This window comes from Vulpes lagopus, chromosome 2, assembly GCF_018345385.1.
Source record: "Vulpes lagopus strain Blue_001 chromosome 2, ASM1834538v1, whole genome shotgun sequence".
In the NCBI taxonomy this organism is placed as follows: domain Eukaryota; kingdom Metazoa; phylum Chordata; class Mammalia; order Carnivora; family Canidae; genus Vulpes; species Vulpes lagopus.
In genome coordinates, this window is record NC_054825.1 from 104,468,722 (window position 1) to 104,489,863 (window position 21,142).

General features: G+C 43.7%; 1 protein-coding gene across 1 annotated transcript in view; it reads left to right on the top strand.

Annotated features, from left to right (window-relative positions):
• Positions 1-18,710: 18,710 nt before the first annotated feature.
• The window catches only part of SNX9 (sorting nexin 9), a 114,952-nt gene continuing 112,520 nt past the window's right edge, over positions 18,711-21,142 (top strand). The window contains exon 1 of the mRNA XM_041743095.1: positions 18,711-19,416. Coding sequence (XP_041599029.1) covers positions 19,405-19,416 — 12 coding nt within the window. The 5' untranslated portion in view covers positions 18,711-19,404. The remainder of the gene's footprint in view (positions 19,417-21,142) is intronic.

The following is a 21,142-nucleotide window of genomic DNA, read 5'->3' on the forward strand; positions in this document are numbered from 1 at the left end:
TATTCATAAGAATCATATGTGTTTCTGAACAGCTACTTATTTTATATTTCTAAAAATCGAACTTAGAATTTCTCTGCTTCTATAACATTAAACTTGTCACCTCTTTTAAAACTAATGTGGAGCTTGTGTTTATACGAATTGTGAATTTCTATGCCTTTTTTCACTTAAAAGAATGTTTTACACTTTGACATTTCTTGACTTAGAAGTTTAATGATCATAAGAAACAGAATTGCTGAGGCACCTGTGAAAATGCTGAGAAGCTCGAGTTGCTGGACACCCCAGGGAAGAGATAAGTACATCCCAGGGCTGAACGAAACAGCAGTGAGAATGAAGAAAAGAAACACCATGGGAGTGAGCAAATACAGGTCCTGGAAGTGGGTGATGGAAAAGCTGTAACCATTATGAAGCAACACGTTCGGAAATTCATTATTTCCGATGCTCAGTCAGTTAAGCATCTGACTCTTGATTTCAGCTCAGCTCATGATTTCAGGGTCATGAAATGGAACACTGTATTGGGCACCATACTCAACAGGGAGTCTGCTTGAGATTCTCTCCCTCTCCCTTTCCCTGTGCCCCCCCCCCCCACTGATGTGTGCTCACTTGCTCTCTCTCAGATAAAGAAGTCTTTAAAACAACAACAACAACTCTACACCAGAGTGGGAACCCCCAAATATAGAGTTGTTGATAACTATTAATATCTTTTAGGACAGTATACTACTGGGTTAAAGGCGGTTTTACTGAATCTCCTAAACAAGCCTTAGGGCAGTGTCATTATAAATGAGAACCTTGAGGGTCAAGATGAAATAACCTAATTAAACTCACGCAGGTGGAATGGAAGCAGTGGAAATGAGTTTCAAGCCAACAGCTGTCCAAATCTGGGGCCTCCTATTCAGCACTCAGTAGCCAATGGCTTTTCTGATCAAAGGCCTGGAAAGGAACACAACTTTAGGGACAGAGGTTGTCATTCGCATTTACTAGGTCTACATCATGGTGGTAGTGGCAAATACCTACATTCATGTTAGTGAGCACTGTCCGTGAAGGAATAGTGTATGCATGCATGCAGGTGTGAAAGTGCTTGTGCACACACTATTGTGTTAGGTGGGACTTCTAGCTTTAAAAGGAATTCTCTATAACCTGTGACTTGAGCAATGACACAAGAGCTAGCAAAAATTCCTCTGCACCCCATCTATTCCTTCTCTTGTATCATTCACTTCTTTGTTACTCAATCACCTGTCTATAAATATGTTTCTGAGTATGCATGCCCGAATCTGTGCATAGCGCATCAGAGAATCAAAGCAACCTGGGGTAAAGTTTTAGGGTACACAAGGATGCTGCAGCCTGGGAGATCATTTGGGAAGCCAACAGGTTAGCCAATGTTACCATCACTCCCCTCATCTCAACCTCCCATCCCAGCCTTCCTCCTGGAAGTCAGGTTCACCCACACAGAGCAAACAGGCGAGCATAGAACAGAGAGCAGTCTTTATTGCAGCCTTCCTCTGCCCAGCCAGGCCACCGCTGCCATCTGTGCGGTCCCACTGACCTCCAGCCTCTTCCTGCCGTGACCTGCTGTCCCTGCCTGCCTGCTCAGATCTTGGCAGTGAGATTCCTGTGAGGTCTCCAGTTCTGCACACTGTTTCCGATGATCATAAGTGGACTGTGTCTCCCAGACAGAGGAAGAGAAAAGTGACGGAGTCAAAACAGAACAAAAACTAAAACCTACCTATTAGCTAAGCAGCCCAGACAAAAGGACATGCACTTTCATATGTACCATCGGCCAGCTTCACACCAAGGGAAAGCCTTATATAAAAGAACCTCTCTCCTTTCACTTTATCTCCTTCCCCTGCTAGATTTTCCACAAGAGCACTTCCAGAAGCACCTGACATGTTGTATATGCAATCATGGTTTATTGTCTTCCTCCACCTTCTACCTATTGTCAGTTTTGAGGGAGCAGGGGCTTTTACCCCTAACAGTACCTGGTACAAGGTGAAGGCCTAATACATTTGTTGGGATTGGAAAGGCACCCATCACAACCAGTTTTGCTATTTTCTTTTTTTTTTTTTTTAATATTTTATGTATTTATTCTTGAGAGACACAGAGAGAGAGAGGAAGAGACTTAGGCAGAGGGAGAAGCAGGCTCCCCAACCAAAGGGAGCCTGATACAGGACTCCATCCCAGGACCCTGGTATCATGACCTGAGCCAAAGCCATATGCTCAACCACTGAGCCACCCAGGCATCTCAGTTTTGCTATTTTCAAGGCCACCCTTGAGGTTCACTTAGCTTCATCTAGTTCACAATGTGAGAGAAGGTAGAGTCTTGTGCCAGAGCCAGGCCAACTCTAGGGGTCCGCACCAGACCCCATGCTTCCACTCTCCGACATGTACAGGAAGTGACGGTCACATATGCTCCCCCCATTCCACATTACTTCTCATAGCTTCGTATTTCTGCATAGTTTCACATAAGTTGACCTAGCACTGAGTTAGGGCCTGAGCTATTGGAAAATCATAAGAAGAATCTAATTTGACTTGAGAAACAAACAGGAAGGATAATAATGATATTTATTGAGTGCTTATTATGTATGAAACAGCATGCAAGGTCCTTTGAGTTCATTATCTAGTTTAATGCACACAGCAAACCCATAACAGGTACTATTAACATTCCCATTTTGCAGCTCAAAAAACTGAAGATGAAAAATTTAAGTCGTGTACCTGAGGATACATAGGTTGTAACAGGATCCAGATCTGTCAACAGAAAAGTCTGCTTCTCAGGAAGAAAGGAGGAGAAAAGAGAAGGGAATGGCATGGGACTGCATTTGTGTTTTCCTGAACTTAGATATCATAGTTGTATCTAAGAAACTTGTAGTTTTTAAAAGACAAATTTTAGGGGTGCCTGGGGGGCTCAGTCGGTTGAGCAATACTGACTCTTGATCTCAGCTCAGGTCTTGATCTCAGAGTCATGAGTTCAAGCCCTGTGTTGGGTTTCACACTCAGCATGGAGCCTACTTAAAAAATAAATAAATAAATAAAATAAAAGATGAATTTTAAAACATTTTGCTATGAAAAAATGAGTTTGAGGGTGAAGAGTTTCTGAGTTACAACAATGAAGTCACTAATTTCTTTAGTTAAAACCAAGGCACTTTAACTTCATGAGTATATAGTCATCACAACTAAATGTCACTGAACAAAGCCGGATGGTCAATGGCTGCTCTTCTATTGCTACCAGCTGTGTCACCAGCACAGGCTTCCTAAGAACCCCTATCCCTCCACCTCCCTGGCATGATAAGAGTGCAAAATCTAAGCAGAGCAGATCTGTTGCTCTGGCTACAGGCTCTTTCTCCTTTTGAAAATGCAATCTTGTTATAATCAAAATCTGTCTGCAAATACAAATCAAATTCCTTTGCTAATCAATTGTGCTCTCATCAATATAAGCACTGGCGGGATCCCTGGGTGGCGCAGCGGTTTGGCGCCTGCCTTTGGCCCAGGACGTGACCCTGGAGACCCGGGATCGAGTCCCACGTCCGGCTCCCGGTGCATGGAGCCTGCTTCTCCCTCTGCCTGTCTCTGCCTCTCTCTCTCTCTTTCTCTCTCTGTGACTATCATAAATAAATAAATTAATTAATTACTTAATTAATTAATTAATTTTAAAAAAAAAAAAGCACTGGCAACTCCGGCTATCTGGGAAATGTGTGCTGGGCTCACTGCTGGGACTCAGGGTTCTACGGGCAGGCCGAGTAGGGTCCACCTTTGAGGAAGCCTGCCAAGGGAAGGAGGTGGACAGGAGGCAAGAAAGGTGTGAATGGGTTTTTCAAATGGAAGCAGAAGACAAAACCTGTCTACTTCCCAGGTTCACCCAGGGTTTTCCATGATTGTCTTGAGTGAGGTTCATTTTTTTTTAAGATTTTATTTATTTATTCATAAGAGACATGGAGGGAGAGAGAGGCAGAGACATAGGCAGAGGGAGAAGCAGGCTCCCCATGAGGAGCCCGATGCAGGACTGGATCCCAGCACCCCGGGATCACAACCTGAGCCGGAGCGGAAGGCAGATGTCAACCTCTGAGCCACCCAGGCATCCCTGAAGTCAACTTTTTAGTTTGGGAGAAGCTGCTGCTCCACTGGGCATGTGGATCTCATCAGATGAGAGAAAACAATATCATGCTTCTTCTGTTCTTCTAGTGTGGGTGGGTGGCTCCTCCAGGACGGGACTCTTTGTCCTGCTTCCCTAGCTTCACAAACCTCTCCCCTAAAATATTTGTAGTTTGAAAATGCCATGTTTTGGAGACCTGTAATAAGAGAAGTGGGCTCTTGTCCCTGCTCTGGCTTAATTCACAGCCATGAGTGAGTCCCTTAATAACCCTGGTCTCATTTCCGCACCTGTAAATGAGTGGACTGGCATTTTATAAACCCATGGACTCGGTAATTACATCCAAGACAAACAAATGTCAACCAATAACTAGAAAGTGCATAAGAGATGTGCACTTCAATGATAAGTCACACTAGAGAGATCTCAAGGATAACTAAAATCTTTATTTATCGAATTTTTAGCATCTCCAGTAAATACTGCTCAACTTAGCAGCTTAATTTTCATACACACCAGTCAAAAGCAACATTATATCATAGTATGACTTCCTAAAACTTCGTAGAGGAATAATACTTCTGAAGAATTTTAAAAAAAAAACAGGATGTTATTGAGTAATAAAATTGGTGGAAGTTTGTATTGTGCAATGGTTCATATTAACATGTGTAAGATAGAGACAGTGGTTTTCAGATGTGTTCCACAGACCCTACGAGTTGCTGGAAAGTAGATTCAAGCAAATGCTATATTGCCTAATTTGCAGTTCATAACTCCTGCCATTCATTCATTTACTCATTCATTTCACACAGTTTGTACTAGTGGGGGCTTCCTGTGAGCTAGGTGAGCAGGGACAGGTGTGAGACAAGAGCACAGAACCTTCTCTCTTTAAATGTACTTACAGTCTGATGGGGGAGGCAGGCAAATGGTCACTCTGATGAATTACAAACCGAGATAAGTTTCCAAAGGCAAGGAAACTAGTGGTGTAAGAACTTGTATTGACCGAACTTGACTTAGACTGGAGGCAAGGGAGATTTCCCTGAGAATTGTAACTGCTGTGACAGTTCATGGGAGCTCTGAAAGATGAGTGGGAGGTTAGCTGGTACGTGGGTGTGGTGGGGAGGGTGGATGGTTGGCGGCTGGGGAGTATTTCAGACAAAGAAACAACATGAGCAACATAATTTAGGAGCCCCAGCACAAAATGAAATTGTGATGCCCTTTGTTCAAACTGATTAAGAATTTAGAGGTGGTGAGAACAGAGCATGAAAGCAAGGAAGGGTCCATCTGGGCATGGGCCCTTTTGCCCCAGGTCACATGCCCACCCAGTTGGTCCGGATCCTTTCCCTGGAAGGGAGTGTGACGCTCATGACTCAGGAGGGAGAGAAGGGCCAGTGTGTTGAAGAGAAGTCTGGGAGAATGGTAGGAAAGAGGGGTGGATATCCGGCTGACATGAGGATTACATTAGTGACTACACTTTGGGCTCTGTGAACAAAGCCTCGAGAATATACGTGGTCATTCACTTTTACTTAACTATTTCTATTTATTTGCATTGGTTCTTCTGCATTTGCTGTCTTCACGTTTACTTCTAGAAATGAAACCGAGGCTAGAGAAATTGTTTAAATAGGAGAAGCTGGGGGACTCTCTGGTCTTCTTGCTTTCTGGGTGCCAGGTGCCCAAAATGATCGGTTGCCCAGAACTCAGTTGAGTGTGCAGAACCCACAGGTCACAGGAGAGACCTGACTTCTTGGCAAAACATACATTATTGAATTAGGGCAGCGACCTGTGCCCAGCTTTCAAATTTAAAGGAAGAGGGAAACCTCAGTACTTAATTTTCCCAAAGGTTTCTTGTTCCTCGAGTTCAAATTCTGGCTTTTCCACATCCTAGTGTGTGCTCTTATTCAAGATATTTAGTTGTTTGTTAAAATGTAAACTCATTTTTAAAATAAAGCAATACATTTATGCAAAGCTTCTGACAATAGCATCTGGTGAGTCTTTTCAGGAATTTTCTAGGCATAGATGATGTATTTTCATATTTTTTACACAAATGGCATGTACTATAATGTTCTTTTTACTTTTATTAATGCCTCTTAAAATATTGCCACTTTCTTATGGGCTTCCTAGTATTTCACTTTTGTGGATATATCATATTTATTGAAACAGTCCTGTTAACAAACATACAGGTTGCTTTCACAAATCAATGGCTTACCGAACATCTTTCTCTTTTACACAAAGTCTGACAGCAGGATAGATTTCTAGAAGCAAAGCCGCTAGGTCCATGGGTAAGGTCATTTCTGATGTTGATAAATATTCCCAAATCAGCCAAGTTATTTTTTTTAAGATTTTATTTATTTATTCATGAGAGACAGAGAGAGAGAGAGAGAGAGAGAGAGAGGCAGAGACATAGGCAGAAGGAAAAGCAGGTTCCATGCAGTGAGCCCGATGTGGGACTCGATCCTGGGACCCCAAGATCACTCCCTGGGCCGAAGGCAGGCGCCCAACCGTGAACCACCCAGACGTCCCTCAGCCAAGTTATTTAAATGACCTTGATTTCTTCATGTCTGTAAACAATGGACTATAATGGCTTTCCCAAAGGTTTCTTATGAGGATTAAATGAGAGTGAAGCTCACTGTAAGAGCCTACGATAGGGCAAGTAGGCTGTCAACAAATGCTAGTTTCCAACTTTTTTTACTTAGGAAAGACTGTTAATGAATATTATGATGACTACAGCTTCAGCCCTCAGCTCAGCAAACACTCACAGTGCTCTGTAGCACCTCATCCCTTTTAAACTCCATTGCTGAATGTAACTAATGAAATCTCTGGAGACCAGAGAGAGTATTTTGAGAGGACACACATTTGACATTAACTCTAAATACATCTTTCCTAGACTAAGGTCGATCTGATTGGATAGCTGCCTCTTTTAACATATATATCCCTGATAATAAAAACAAAATACACTAATATACCAATTAAAATATATCTCCCGGTCATGTCTTTTGTACTTGAATCAAAATCTTGTCTCTCCATTTGAGTCATTCATTTATTAATAAAACCCATATATCTACTCTGCAGAGAAACATTTTGACAAAAAAAAAAAAAAAAAAGAAAGAAAGAAAAATTTTTAGACCTCTCATTTCCACTTCAGGAAACCTGTTGTGTCTCCCTCGAACCTCCAGGGCCCTGAGGCATTTTTAAATTTATCAGGAGTCCAGAAGGAGGTTAATTGGACATTTCAGGTTGAAATCCCCATGCGACCCGGCCCAGAAGCTCCAGCTGGGATCACAGCCTGTGGTAACTACAGGCTGGAGATAGAACCTCCTTGGAAGATGTCATAAGCACTCCATAATGGCGCACACACGAGTTGTGTCTTTCCACAGTATCAGCTTTATTCAATCATCAAACAAGGTTAACAGCATTGTAAAGCAGGTTCAGGATTCCAAACTCAATGACCTTTCACTACACATGTCACCGGGCTTCATACACATCACACAAGACAAGATACAATACAAAGTCATACAACAAACAAGAATCCATAAAGGTAAGAAGTTAAGGAACCAAAGGCCAAGTCAGTCCCTGGGCATAGCTGAGAGGACTCGGCCTGGTCAGGGTCAGCCCTCCATGCTCACAGCTTATTCTGGTGCAGCCTTGGAGGATCTTTCTGTTCAGAGACCCAGCAGGCAGAGGGCAGCTGCCTTTCCAACAGGGTCAGCATCTGGAGAATCTGGCAGCTGGCTGCACAGGTTCTCCCTTCTTAAAGGACTTTAAGCGGCTATGGGCCTCTGCAGGCCTCTTTTGGGTCTTCTGATCATCAGTCCCTGGTTCTTGCAGGTTCTGGGACCTTACTGATTATGGGTCCTGAACGCTGCCAGTCCGTGCTGGCGTAGGTGACAGCTGGTCTCAGCCACAGGGATCCCAGCCACTTTCCTGATTAGCTCATCTCTTGACATGAATGACTCCATCTTGGACTCTACATTCCCACTCCATGATTTCTCATGACTAATCCATAAAGGTCGTGTAGGAATCAAATATGTTTTTCTCTTATATTTTTCTTAAGATTTTATTTATTTATGCATGAGAGATAGAGAGAGAGAAAGGCAGAGACACACGCAGAGGGAGAAGCAGGCTCCATGAAGGGAGCCCAACGTGTGACTCCATCCCACGACCCCAGGATCACACCCTGGGCTGAAGGCGGCACTAAACCATTGAGCCACCTGGGCTGCCCAAATATGTTTTTAATCACATCAGCAGTATAGTTTTATTCTGCTATGGATAAAGGCAAATCTAAGTCATGCAATCATTGTTCCAAAGAAAATCAAATCAAATCAAATCAATTTCAAATCATATGAAATGTCAATTGACAACATAAAATGAAAGTCACAACAAATCAAAACAAGTTAGATAAAATAAATTGAGTCAACTAAAGGCAAATCAATTTAGAGTAAAGCAAAATCAACTAAAGGTTAAATCAAATATCAATTAAGCCAGGTTATACAGTTAAATCAGAATCAAAAGTCAAATTGCCAGTCCTATCTAATAAGAATTAAGTCAAGTCAGAAACCAAACTAAATCTGAATTCAATTAAGGTAAGTAAACAAATCAACAAAAATAAAATGAAAATCATATTATCAAATATGGTAGACAGAAGTCCAAAGCTATGAATGAAATCTTCGACATAGGCTCATGGTGCATACAGAAAAAAACAACAATGAGGGTATGGTTAATCATATTCTTTTGTAATCTTCCCTTTGTAAGCCTGAGGGTGCATAACATTCTAATGGCATTTTAAATAAGATAGCAAAAATAATAGCTAAAAGCAATAGAAGGATTTCCTTAATGAATTATCAAATATGAGTAGAGAAATAATTCCATCCCATCTTTAAGTATTTTAAGGGACTATAGTCAAGCCAGGAGCCAGAAGAAATGACATGTTTAAAAGGTTTTGTTAACAATTCTAGAAAGGAACATGTATTCTGTATGTCTTGTATATCTCTCTGCTCAGTGAGGCTAGCCTGGTGTCGGGGAGTGTCGAGGCCACACAAATGGTCTGTGTCGTGTGTTCAAATTGGGTTAGCTTGCTGGTCAAGGTTTTGCAGGCTGCTCTGAGTCTTTCTGAATTTTCATCTAGAGTTTATCAATCTTTTCAGCTTTCACCCAGGGTATTTCTGTTACTTTGGTATGATAGGATCTTGGGAAATCCTTACGTGAATATTTGGAGATAAATGTACCCATTTTGATAACATTATTAAATATTACACTAAGAGCATATAATATTTTAATGCATTCCTTGTCGTTAGTGATGACAGTATCATGCCTCCTACTGTGATTAAAGAAGGTGATCTCTGAGGAGTTCTTAGCACAAATTATCCAGTTGAAAAGTATCCCATGTTGAAGAATAGATTTTCCACAAATGTTGTTAGAGGATGAAGATTAGCATTGATTTCCAGTTCACGCCAGGTATAATATAGGTAATTACATCACTGAAATATCATCTCTTTGGGTAGTAAATATCCATCACTCCATATGGGTGTGTGGGTTGTCAAAAGTGCTACGTTACCATGTACTTGTGGTATGGTTGGTGTATGTGTTATATGCTTTTAGGCTTTTATCCCCCGATGGTCTTTTTTTTTTTTTTTTTTTAAGATTTTATTTATTTATTTATTTGAGAGAGAGAAAGAGTTCATGAGAGAGAGTATGGGAGAGAGAGCACAAGCAGGGAGTTTGGAAGGGGAGAAGCAGACTCCCCACTGAGCAGGGAGCCCCATCTGAGGCTCAATCCCAGGACTTTGGGACCAGGACCTGAGCTAAAGGCAGATAATTAACTGAGCCACCCAGGCTTCCTGACCCCCTCATAGTCTTAACAATGAGTTTGCGTTGTCCTGTATTGTCATAACCAGATGGCCTGGAGGTGTCTAACTGTAGGAGAGACTGCATCTAGTCAGGAGAAGACATTTTCCCTGTTGCAATGTTTCTGACTAATCCCTGCTCTCTCTAGTAGGTTACTGGTTCTGTAGCAACTTTTTTTTTTTTTTTATGGTCGAATATTTTATTTGGTTGCACTGATTTAGTCTGTCTCTTTCTCTCTTTTTTTTTTTTTTATAAATTTTTTATTGATGTTCAATTTGCCAACATATAGAATAACACCCAGTGCTCATCCCATCAAGTGCTCACCTCAGTGCCCGTCACCCAGTCACCCCCACCCCCCGCCCACCTCCCTTCCACCACCCCTGGTTCGTTTCCCAGAGTTAGGAGTCTTGCATGTTCTGTCTCCCTTTCTGATATTTCCCACTTATTTTTTCTCCTTTCCCCTTTATTCCCTTTCACTACTTTTTATATTCCCCAAATAGCAACTATTTTTTTAAATTGTTCTCTTATGTAGAAATTTCTAAGATTGAGTGAATTTTTATTGGATGGCTTGGCCTTTATGGTCAATGTTATAGTTAAATTTTAGTCCGTAGGCATGATAATCACACATAGGTGAGACAATGGAATGTAGTTCTCTGAATGCTGAGGAGTTCTTTGAACTTAAATCACCTACTGCATTAGAAAACCTGCTTTTTTTTTTTTTTTAATGCAAATAGCTCCCTCTTAAGAGTGGATTTCTGCCTCTTGTATCTCAGAGATAATTTAGAGATGATATCTAGTCCTACTAGCAATTGTAGCGGTTTTCTGAGCCTAATTTTATCAATGGGTGGTAAGTCAGGCAATTCATGGATGGTTCTATTTCTTTTTTTTTTATCTTTTTTTTTTTTTTAAGATTTTATTTATTTATTCATAGGAGACACAGAGAGAAGGCAGAGACATAGGCCGAGGGAGAAGCAGGCTCCCTGTGGGGAGCTCAGTGTGGGACCGATCCCAGGATCCCAAGATCATGACCTGAGCCAAAGGCAGACGCTCAACCACCTAGCCACCCAGGCATTCCCGTCCTTCCTATTTCTGTTGCATAAATTTTACATTCAGGTTGTATATAAAACAAATTGAATTGTTCCTTTTGTTATTTCAGCTCTCTGTGGTATAGGTTTATATACAATTCTCACAGGGTTAAGTAATACAGGTTCAAACATATTTGGCTTGAGGATTTTTGGTATTGGTTTGGTAATGCCATGTGTCCATGTGGCTTCCAATGGAAAGTTTTCATACAATATGTAGCATTCCAACATTTCTCAATAATACATGGGCCTGGGCTGTTGAGTGATGCCCCATATTTGCCAAAGGTAACTCCTTTAGCTAGGTATATTGGTATAGACGAATCAGTTCTGGTTATATTCTCATAAATAGGGTGCTGTGCCGGCCATGTGTGTTTTACCCACTGTGCTTCTGATGAAGCACAGAAGCTGTGCTTCTCACAGAAGCTGAGAAGAAATACTGTTGCGTACCTCCTCAGGCTCCCTGCTCAGCGAGGAGTCTGCTTCTTCCTCTCCCTCTGCCTCTCCCCCTGCTCGTGCTCTCTCTCTTTTTCAAATAAATAAAGCATTTGAAAAAAATATATCAATTCCCAATGTTTCCCATCATGCTGGTAATCTCCCTTGTATAATTGACCAGAAGGTATAAAATGTATTGAAGTTCTAATGGACATACTAGTATGATCATTTCCTTTGTTATGTTACAAAATTGACTACAAATTTTGATATTAAGGGAGCATCATATGTGCCATTTATCTTAAGCCATTTATAAAAAGATGTGTTGTAGGTAGAATTAGTTTTAGAGCGATTGAGTTGTGCCTTATACCATGTAGGTGTGAAAGGACCTAAAGTAGCTGGATTCATAGCTACAAGGATATTAAAATTATATAGAATATGATCATAAGTAAAGATCATATTGCCCTGTTTAGCTCTTACGTGCTGAAACTCATTTAGATATAATTGTATAGGTGTCATAGACTGTTCTGGAAACCATTTCGTTTTAACTTCGGGGTGCCCAGACTTTGAACAATTAGTCATATTAATTGACAGTTTGTAAGTTGTGATGTTAACCAGCAGTAGGGAACTCCATAACAGATACTTGTTAAAGCCATAAACACATTACACTACCATGTAATATTGCATCTGAATTTTGATAAGCCTGGATGATGTTCAAGAGTGTTACCACTGGAAGAGATGTCACTTCCATGATGATACGGTGCCATAATGATATTTTCCATGGGGATATATTCACTGCTGGAGGTGTTATGTGGCTTCCGTGTGTAACCTTTGTTTGTGCCACCATTTCATTGCATACTATATCCTGTGTTATTGAAGTGTAACATAAATTCAGCTGTACAATTAAGTGGGAGTTGCCGGATCACGGTGTTGTTCAAGATTTGTGATTCCTTTCCATTATGATTTGGTATGCAAATAGTGTCAACAGCTGAATTTGAGCTTATAGGTCCTGATCTAGAGTGATTTACTTGTCCATCAGGGTAATGCCTGCACCCTGTAGACCAATATTTTAAAGTCTGAATTGTTCCAAATTGGTAGTTTAGGTTCCCTGAATATTCTGTGTAAAAATATTCCTTTGTGTGTGCCACTGGAAAGTCCAGTTAAAAGCAGACAAGAACTGGTTTTAAGAACCTTGGTCTTGTAGCATTGTCCCTGCATGGGTGTGGGGTAAAATTACTTTTAAAGCCTCTCAGGCACATGAGTGTCTGATTATGGTATAATTGTTCCATATAATAATGTGGGGTTTTGGGTACATGTAAAATAGGTCTAGCTTGATGTGTGAAGTGGTGATCTGGTTGTATGAGCAAGGTTGGTTCTATTTTTAATTTCCAATCTAATTCTGTGGGTGCAAATGTTCCATTTCTTCTTGTATAAAATCCTTTAGGTGTAACGTAGATTGATGAAGCCTTGGCATACAAGTACCATGTGGATGTATTATTACATTGTGAATATTTATGTCTTATGCAAAAATTGCCAAAAAATGGAAAGTTTGGGAAATCTATTAAATAATAGTCATAATGTGTAATGTTCTTGTTTGTGGATATGATGTTGTAATCCTTTGGGTACCCAGTTGGCACTGGAACTTTGTCTAGGTATGACAAGGGTTTAGTAATAGAAGTGCTAGCAGCCCTATCATCTACTTCCTTTTGTTCCATACCCAGTTGGTACTGAAATTCATACCATTTGTTGCGAAGGATTTGTATGAGTATCTAATAAGGTTCATACAGGTAATATCTGGATATCCTGCAGTGTATGGCTCTATGTACATACATGTCTGTGGTTAGACTATGTAGGACGGTACAAATGTTTTTAAAGTCAATGGATGTGGTTAATTCCATGTCTTAAAATTTTCTTGTCTGTAATATTGGCAACACATTGGTTTGAGATATTATTAAAGTCTTCATTGAATGAGCATAATTCTGGCCTTTCACACTTTATCATGTTTTGCCTGCAATCATCTAGTGTGTGACATACTTTATGTATAAAGGCATACAGTTTATAAACTAGAGTAAAAATTTTGTCAGCAAAGCTTAATATCATTACAATAAGTGTGAAAGGATCTTAAAGTTGCTTTTTGAGCTCTATGGAGTTAAGCATGTATGTAATTAGCTCCAAAAAAAGGGAGATGTTATTGTACAAAATATAGCCTGGTATGTGTTCAGGCAGTCCAGGTGTGGTTGGGGCATGATTTGAAAAACTGAGTTTTGGTGTGGGCTGGTTTTGTGGTGTAGGGAAGGTTATGTTGTGTTCAGGAGCTAAAATATAATTGGTATCTCCTGTGCCCGTAGGGATAGTGGCGGTATTTATGATTAAGATACACAAAACTGGCCACCAAATATTGGCAATCATGTGGTACATGTGGGTATGTTACCAGCCTAGAATAATGTCCTCTATTATCTCTTTGATTAATCAGCCCCTGTATATGTTGACAATAGTATGTCAAAAGCCAACAAATATCAACTAAGTGACCTATGTTTGTGATCTCCACTAATCCTTGTAAAACTCCTAATGCTACTGCTGGGTCAGTCAAGAAACAATCATTAAAATTAGCATGCCTCATGGGATTCAGCACATCTTGGCACTCAAACCAATCCGCAAGTACCTGCTGTGGCCAGACGTGATCATCTGACATGTCTTCCAAGAGATCTGAGAGATCTTCCCAGGCTGCTTCCAAAGCAGTGTCTTTCTGGATTGTCTTCCTAAGTTATTTGTGCCAAATCTAGATCACTGTCAGGAGATTCTGGGGAGTCTGGTATGCTACAGTCCAGTATTTGCTGCATCTCCTTCTTGATCCTAATGTGGAAAATCTTATTCTTTTAGAGCTTCGTTAATTAGGCAATATAGTTAACTAGGTTTCTGCACTATAGTTAGGTCCTGTTACCACTGTGCCAATTTCTGTGGTGGCACTAGGTGAAGTATCCAGTTAGTCAGTAAGACCAAAAATCAGAACAATATTGGTAATTATTGGAAATATTTGGGGCACCTCAGGTGGTTCAGCGGTTTGGCGCCGCCTTCAGCTCAGGGCGTGATCCTGGAGATCCGGGATCGAGTCCCACGTCGGGCTTCCTGCATGGAGTCTGCTTCTCCCTCTGTGTGTGTCTCTGCCTCTCTCTCTCTCTCTCTCTCTCTCTCTCTCTCTGTGTGTCTATCATGAATAAATAAGTAAAATCTTAAAAAATATATTATCCCTAGCAGCCTCTTGCTAGGAAACTAGGTCAACGCTGCATATTTGTAACTTAATTGATAGTGCAATCCGTGGGCATGTGTATCACTTGTCTCATAATGACAAACTCACAAGTGGCTACTGTACAAGTGAGCAGGGCCACACAGATTGGATGCAGTATATGGTAGTTTTCTAATCTATAATATGACGAATGCTGAATTTTACACATGTGCCTAGTAGGCTTACATAATATAATGTCCATATGAGTGTGCTGATTATTAGCCAAAGTATAATGCCATGGGCATAGTATCCTAGCTCGAATGCAATTTTTATCCAATTATTCCTTTTTTTAGAACACGAGCAGGGGCAGGGGCAGAGGGAGAGGGAGAGAGAGAGAATCTTAAGCAGGCTTCATGCCCAGCAAGGAGCCTGATGTGGGCTTGATCTCAGGACCCCGATATCATGACCTGAGCCAAAGTCAGAAGTCAGATGCTTAATTGACTGAGCCACCCAGGCACCCCACCTCCTCCTTTGATTATTTGTAACGTATGCCCATGGGGGAAAAGTTTACGATTTTCTTACGTTGTAGCTGTCCTTTGGCCCGTGAAGTCCAATAGGTGTTTCCATGTGTGTGAGCAACAATATCTTGCAATGAGACAGAATTGTCCTTCAGTTTTGTTGCTACCTTACGTGGAAGTTCGGGTAGGTCTACTGGTATCTCCCTTTTTCCTATATTCTGGGGCAGAAGTGTTTAAGATCTCATGAGGACTACCTTTTTCTAATCTGTCTCTGACTTAGCACAAAGCAAGCCACATCGAGGCTCTGTTGAAAACTTCCTTGTCTTGCTACCAACGGTAATTCCCTTTTTAATAACCCATTAAATCTTTCTAGATACCCAGCAGCTGTAGGGTTAGAGGCTTGATGATAATTCCATTCTAAGTTCCATAGATCATAGGGCTTTTTAACTGAGCTGGCTATAAAATCAGTTCCCTGCTTGCTTTCTACTGTCATTGGTGCTCCAAAGTGAACTGAGCATGATTCTAGAGCTCTCATGTTTGGGTGGGCTGGGGACCTAGATGCAGCCATAGCTATATCCAATGCTATACATCTGTATACCATGGCAGTGGCATGCTTCTGTTGAGAACTATGATTTAGAAGTCCTATGAAATCTATCTATACTATAAAATTAAATGTAGTGGGTTTATATATGTCTATTGGTGCAGTGTACCCACGTTTGTCTATCATTTGTTTACACATGATGCATCCCTGCAACGTTTTTCTTTTTGAAGATTTATTTATTATTATTTACTTATTTATTTTTAAAAGATTTTATTCATTTATTCATGAGAGAGAGAGAGAGAGAGGCAGAGACATAGGCAGAGGGAGAAGCAGGCTCCCCACAGGGAGTCCGATACTCGATTCCAGATCCTGGGATCACGACCTGAACTGCTGAGCCACCCAGGCGTCCCTGCAACGTTCTTTTTATTTCCCACCAAATAACCCTGAGACTTCTTTCTGTGAACCATATAGATAATGCATATGTTCGTATGTATCCTTTCTTATGTATTTCCATAATTGAACAGTTTAATGAGGGGTTTCCAGGTAAAGAAGATACCTGATGTATCTCTGTACCCAGTAGTGCTATTGTGTTTGCTCCACTATCCCACGCAAAGAACAACCAGTCTACATCATATATGTTTTTGGCAGGAATCTGTCCTAATCTTCTAAAGTTCAGCGTGAACACATTCACTATGTTCTGCTACTTCTATGGGTTGCCTTTGCCTGTGATTATAATCTGCCACTCTTTTCCTTGTAATAATAGGTCTGCTTTGAGAATCATCCCCTTACCACGGAGTTACCATAGTCTCCTGGGTCCTAACGTGGGGATCCTGTGGTCCCAAGAGTGGCTTGTCCTTTAAACTCAAATTATTCATCAGTTTGGCCTTCCTTATTATCTGTTAGCTAGCTCCTTGGCCTTTTATTGGTCCTGGTCTAGCTGCAGTGTTTTCATTGGTAAGATGGGACCCTCTGCAGGGGGAGCTGGGGCTACTAACAGTTTTACATTTTAAGGATCCTTCAGATCCATAATTACATCCTAGTTGTGAGCCTCTTCTGACTTCTAGTTCCATGGGGGTACCACAGGTCTTCTACACAATGTATGATGTCTGACCTCTGGGCCTTTCCACTATCATTTTGAGGTATTTACCTAATGCCCACATTTTTCTTCCTTTCTTATATTCTAGCAGCTGTTATATACAAGTTCTTAATTATGTAGAGTTCTAGTTTCCACTTATACCTGGGATATGCATATAAGTTTTTTTTTTTTAAGATTTTATTTATTTACTCATGAGAGACAGAGAGAGAGAGAAAGAGGCAGAGACACAGACAGAGGAGAAGCAGGCTCCATGCAGGGAGCCTGATGTGGGACTCGATCCCTGGACTCCAGGATTACACCCAGGGCCGAAGGCAGGCACCAAACTGCTGAGCCACCCAGGAATCCCCTGTATATAGGTTTTTACACAATTTTTGTTCTTCAAAACAAAGGATTTGTTTTGGCACTCACTGACATGCATTTTTACAGTGCTCCTGAATGGCTTAATTTTCCCTAAGCTTCCGAGTTCCTTTCTGAGGTGGTCTCCCTGAGTTTCAGCTTTAGCTAGTTCTACCTCATGCCTGGCTTGCAGAGGAGTAAGCCACACAAGCTTCCACTGCCAACTACTCCTTGCACAGAGCTGGTCTCCATTTCACCTGCCTGTGCCAATACCTTACGATCTCACCCCAAGCAAGACACCCGTCAAGCCTATATTCACACACATTTATCCCCCAACTCATTGTTTTTAATTCTGCTGTAGTCAATCCCAGCAACACTCAAGGAGCCCTTTTTTTTTTTTTCCCAATTCTTCCAAATTCTCTAAAAGCATGTAGTGAGTCAGTGACGTGGAATCCTGCCGACTAAGTCAGCTCTTGCCAGCACCCTCTTAAGGCCCGTACACAAGTTGTGTCTTTCCACAGCGTCAGCTTTATTCAATCATCAAACAAGGTTAACATCGTTGTAAAGCAGGTTCAGGATTCCAAGCTCAATGACCTTTCACTATGCATGTCACCGGGCTTCACACACATCACACAAGACAAGATACTAATACAAAGTCACACAGCAAAGAAGAATCCATGAAGGTGAGAAGTTAAGGAACCAAAGGCCAAGCCGGTCCCTGGGCACAGCTGAGAGGAGGACTCGGCCTGGTCAGGGTCAGCCCTCCATGCTCACTGCTTGTTCTGGTCCAGCCCTGGAGGATTCTTTTTTTCTTTTTCTTTTTCTTTCTTTCTTTTTTTTTTCTTTTCTTTCTTTCTTTTCTTTCTTTCTTTCTTTCTTTCTTCCTTCCTTCCCTCTTTCCTTCCTTCCTTCCTTTTTTTTCCTTTCTTTCTTTCTTTCTTTCTTTCTTTCCTTCTTTCTTCTTTCCTTCCTTCCTTTTTCTTTTTTCTTTTTCTTTCTTTTTTTTTCTTTTCTTTCTTTTCTTTCTTTCTTTCTTCCTTCCTTCCCTCTTTCCTTCCTTCCTTCCTCCTTCCTTCCTTTTTTTTTTCTCTCTTCCTTCCTTCCTTCCTTCCCTCTTTCCTTCCTTCCTTCCTCCTTCCTTCCTTTTTTTCTTCTTTCTTTCTTTCTTTCTTTCTTTCTTTCTTTCTTTCTTTCTCTCTTCCTTCTTTCCTTCCTTCCTTCCTTCCTTCCTTCCTTCCTTCCTTCCTTCCTTTCTTTTTCTTTTTTCTTTTCTTTTTTCTGAGGATCTCTTTCTGTGCAGAGACCCAGCAGGCAGAGCCTTCGGGGGCAGCGGCCTTTCCGACAGGGTCAGCGTCTGGAGGGTCCGGCAGCGGCTGCCCAGGTCTCCCGTCTCAGGACTTTGGGCGGCTGTGGGCCTCTGCAGGCCTCTTCTGCGTCTGGTGACCACCGGCCCCGGGGCTTGCAGGGTCTGGGGCCGCACTGAGGACGGGTCCTGGGCGCTGCCAGTCCGTGCCGGCGCACGTGACAGCCGGTCTCAGCCGCAGGGCCCTCAGCCGCTTTCCTCACAAGCTCACCCCTTGACATGAGTGACTCCATCCTGCCCTCCCCGGGAGGCCATTATTCCCGTCCGTCCCTCCTGTCGATCTAGCACTTCGTTTCCCTGGGCTAAGCGCACCCCCCACCCCGGCAAGAGACCCCCGGCAAGGGGGGCGCGGCCCCGGACCGCCCGCGGCGCCCCGCGGCCCACAGACGCGAGGGCCGCTCCTCGCGGGGCCCCCAGCGGGTCCTCACACCCCGCCAAGTTCTCCCGCGGGCGGCCACGCGGGGCGGGCGCCGACCCCCGCCCGGAACAAAGGGCGCGCGGCGGCGGCTGTGGCGGTGGCGGCTGTGGCGGCGGCTGTGGCTGTGGCGGCGGCGGCGGCGGCGCGGGCCGGGGCGGAGGCTCGGGGCGGGGGCGGAAAGTGGGCGAGGAGGCCGGGCCGGCCCAGGGCACCGGGCGCGCTTCCGCCGGCCGCGCCGCGCACGCCGCGGTCAATGGGAGGCTCGGCCGGCAGGGGCGGGGGCCGCGCAGCCGGGGAGTTTCAGGAACTGGAGGAGCGGGCGGCGGCCGGAGTCGCCGAGCGCCGAGACTCGCGGCCGAGGCGGAGCCGCCGCCGCCGCCGCCGCCGCCGCCGGGGCCCAGCCGTAGCCGCCGCCGCCGCCCTCGCCCTCGCCCTCGCCCGCCCTCCTGCCTCAGGCCGGCAGCCGCGGCGCCGGAGAGCAGCCGCCCGCCATGGCCACCAAGGTGAGGGGCGCGCGGCGCAGGCCCGGCCGGCGGCCGCTCGGGCCCGCGGGGAGGGTCGCGGCGGGTCGCGGCGGGTCGGCGCGGGGGGGGCGCCAGCCGGTCACGCGGGGCTGAGGCGCCGGGCGCTCGCGGCGGGACCCCGCACGGCCGCCGCGCCGTCTGCAAAGTTTGCGGCTGAGCGTGGGCTGCGGCCGGGCCGGAGCGACGGAAAGTTCCCGCGGCCCGGGGTCGCCCGTGAGGGGGGAGCCGCCCGCGCCCGGAAGGCGGGGACCCCCGGCGCGCAGGCCGGCCTTGGGGCGACCGGGCATTTCGGAGGCCGCCCGCGAGCCGGTGCCCCCGCCGAGGGAGGAGGCACAGGCGACAACCCCGCGCCTCCACTTCCTTCATTTTTCTTGTTTTTTTTTTTTTTCTCTTCTTTTTCTCCCCCCCCTTTTGTTTTGCTACCTTTTCAGTTTGAATGGTATATTTCCAGCGTGAATGAGATACAAAGAGGGAAATGACTGTGCTTTCGGTAACGAGTTCGCCCGCAAGAAGGCCCAGGCCCGAATTTCCGTGGTGGAACTTTGGCTGGAGCTCGGTCATCGGCCAGGAGCGCGGTTGGCTTCGTTCAGGGTCTTGTTCGTGGCCTTGGCAGTCACCCTTTGCTACCTGAGCGTGCCGGGCCACCCCCCACCCCCGCGCCGCCTGCTTCAGCTCTTCGTGCAGAACAGTCCCTGGGAAGTCACGACCGCCGAGGCCTCCTGGCAGGAGACCCCTCCTGCACAGACCTAGGGATGTGGTGTAGAGGGAACGGCTCCACTTTTGCAAATAGTTTCTGTGATGTCACCTTGGTAGAGCATCAGCACCCTCTTCTATCTTCATGTCTGAGCTGCTTTGGGGTTGCTGAAAACCTTAAGCTGTTGTTGTTGTGTGTTCGTGTGAGGTTCTGAGGAAAATTTAGGAGAGGATACGAAATTTGAGATCCCTTTGAAAGGCCAGATTCACTTGATGGGATGAGCACACTGGGTGTTTGTTATTCTATTTGTTGGCAAATTGAACACCAATAAAAAATAATTTTTTTTTTTTTTTTTAATAAAGGCCAGATTGTCTGATGTCATTTCAGTTCTGTTACAATTTGTGCTCTGAATCTGCCTAGGTGCAGTGTTTATTTATTACTCTTATTCTTATTATTTTTAGAAATGGAGCTCTCCCTCCAGGGAACCTGTTGTCTGCTGTTAACTGAAGTAATGACTTGCTTGTTAAGTACATCAACAACTGGGCTCTTCCTTGGTTTACTAGATGTCGTAGGACTTGGTACCTTTGCAACACGCATAATTTTGTGTCGATCTTTTTAAAAACAAGACTGAAGCCAAGGATTTCTAAGGAAATTTGATTTTTGAGGTTTGTTACCAAACATTCCAGAAATGACCGATTATGCGTCCTATCTTGCACTCATCTTGCAACCTTAAAAGCGGTTTGTGGTAGATGTGTGTTCAGCGGTGGTCAGCGTCTGTGGTATTTTGCCCTCTGATCTGCTGATGCGTGTTACCTGTATCCTCCTTTTCAGTGGGACCCACGTTAGCAGCTAGCACGGGTATACCTCATGAAAACTTGAATCTGTAGTTAAAACTGAACTTAGTTTTTCTGTAAAGTTGAAAAGGACAGCACTCCTCGTACTAAACCAGAATTGCATGTGTCCTCAGCAAACCATGCTGTGTAAGCACTTCCTGCCTTATTACCTGCACTT